The 2,041-nt window shown below is 35.2% G+C and overlaps 1 protein-coding gene across 1 annotated transcript in view; it reads left to right on the top strand.

Annotated features, from left to right (window-relative positions):
* NT5C3A (5'-nucleotidase, cytosolic IIIA) overlaps positions 1 to 2,041 on the top strand; it is an 83,894-nt gene that overhangs the window by 73,622 nt on the left and 8,231 nt on the right. The window contains exon 2 of the mRNA XM_012638757.1: positions 894 to 963. Within this exon, the coding sequence (XP_012494211.1) occupies positions 894 to 963 (70 nt within the window). The remainder of the gene's footprint in view (positions 1 to 893; positions 964 to 2,041) is intronic.

Here is a 2,041-nt window from a genome sequence, read left to right on the forward strand (position 1 = left end):
CCCAGGCTGGTCTTGAACTCTTGACCTCAAGTGATCCTCCTGCCTCAGCCTCCTAAAGTGCTGGGATTATATGCCTGGCTCTTTTTTTTTTTTCCAATTTTTAAAATTGATGCATAATAATTGTACATATTTGTGATGTACATGTTATATTTTGAAACATGTGTACAATGTGCAATGATCAAATCAAGGTAATTAGGATATCCATCACCCCAATCATTTATGATTTCTTTGTGTTGAGAACATTCCAAATCTTTTCTTCTAGCTATTTTGAAATATACAATAAATTATTGTTAACTGTAGTCACCCTACTGTACAATTGAACACTAAAACTTACTCCTTCTATCCAACTATAATTTTGTACCCATTAACCAACCTCTTTTCATCCCCCACCCTCCTACCTTTCCCAGCCTCTGGTAACCATCATTTTCTCTACCTTCATGAGATCAACTCTTTTACCTCCCACATATGAGTGAGAACATGCAGTATTTGTCTTTCTGTGCCTGGCTTATTTTACTTTAACATAATGACCTCTAGGCTTACCCATGTTGCTGCATATGATGGTATTCCTTTTTTATATGTATATTTTAATTTTGTTTATGGTTTTGTTTTTGTTTCATTTTTTATTTTTTGTATCCTTTTTTATGGCTGAATAATCATATTTTAATTGGTGACAATGCTAGGGCACTTAAGGTAGTGCCTTGTAGTTAAGGTCATTCCCAGGATTTTATAAATGAATTGTGTGATAAAACTCAATGTAGAGAAAATAACCTACAATGGGGGTGAAGGACAGTCCGATACATATAGGAAAGCATGCAGTGTGCATTTGGATAGCACACAGAAATGCTACCCATGGTGGCTATGTTTACATAATGCCTTTCTCCTATTTCTTACAGATAATAACAGACTTTGATATGACACTCAGTAGATTTTCCCACAAAGGGAAAAGATGCCCAACATGTCACAGTAAGTGGTATTCTTAAACAAATTCATGAAAGTATGTAATCATTATTTTAAGATCCTTTTTACCTATGTTACTTGTGAGATGACTGGGTTTTTAAAATTCATTTTGGTTATTGAATGTGAGGGGACCTGCTTTTCTTACTATATTTTGAGGATTTTTTCCCCATGTTGTATAAATGGCTATTTTCATGTATGATTTTGGTACCAAAGGAAATGGAGACTTCCAAAATATTTCTCGCCAAATATGGTCTGTGCTTTATTGAGTAAATATTTAAATCATTTTTATACTCTAGGTTAACCTAAAGAAACAGCATTTATCTAATACTCAGTTTCCTGGGAATTTTATCAAGTCTTTGTATCATTTATGTATAAATTAAGTAAAACCTAGTTATTCAATAAATCTCGAGTTAAATTGTAATGCTAGGATAATTATACCTTTTTGTTTTCCAACTTGGCAGTGAGTTTTTAGAATAATACTCTTCAATCTGACCAGGGAACAGTGAAATAAGCCCTCTCAATTTAGTTTTAGTACATGTATGAATGAAAAAATCATTTCTATTTAGGAACCACTAAAAACTTCATACTCTTTACCCCAGTAATTCCTCTTTGGAGAATTTCTAAGCAAGTAATCCCAAATGTAGTGAGGGAAAAAACCTTTATTCACAAAAATAGTGGTAACTAAGCACAACATAAAATTATTTCTAAGGGCCATGTGTGGTGGCTCACTTCTATAATCCTAGGACTTGGGGAGACCGAGGCAGGAAGATTGCTTGAGTACAGGAGTTTAAGACCAACCTGAGCAACCTAACGAGACCCCATCTCTACAAAAAAATAGAAAAATTAGCCAGGTGTGGTGTGTTGCTCCATAAATTAATATTACTATATTAGAGACAGAAATGGTCTCAGGAGTTTTGCAGGGCTTTGCCCTGAAGGAATATGTGAACGTGTTAGTTTGCATATCAAAAGCTGCTCTACCTCAGGAGGGCATCTCAAAGGTCAATGGCAGCTGCTTTCCAAGGTGAAGCTGCAGTCTCAAACCTGTGGTTCTCACCTGCTTTGAAGGACAAAGCAAGGTCTGCAT

This window comes from Propithecus coquereli, unplaced genomic scaffold (assembly GCF_000956105.1).
Source record: "Propithecus coquereli isolate 6110/MARCELLA unplaced genomic scaffold, Pcoq_1.0 Scaffold134, whole genome shotgun sequence".
In the NCBI taxonomy this organism is placed as follows: Eukaryota; Metazoa; Chordata; class Mammalia; order Primates; family Indriidae; genus Propithecus; species Propithecus coquereli.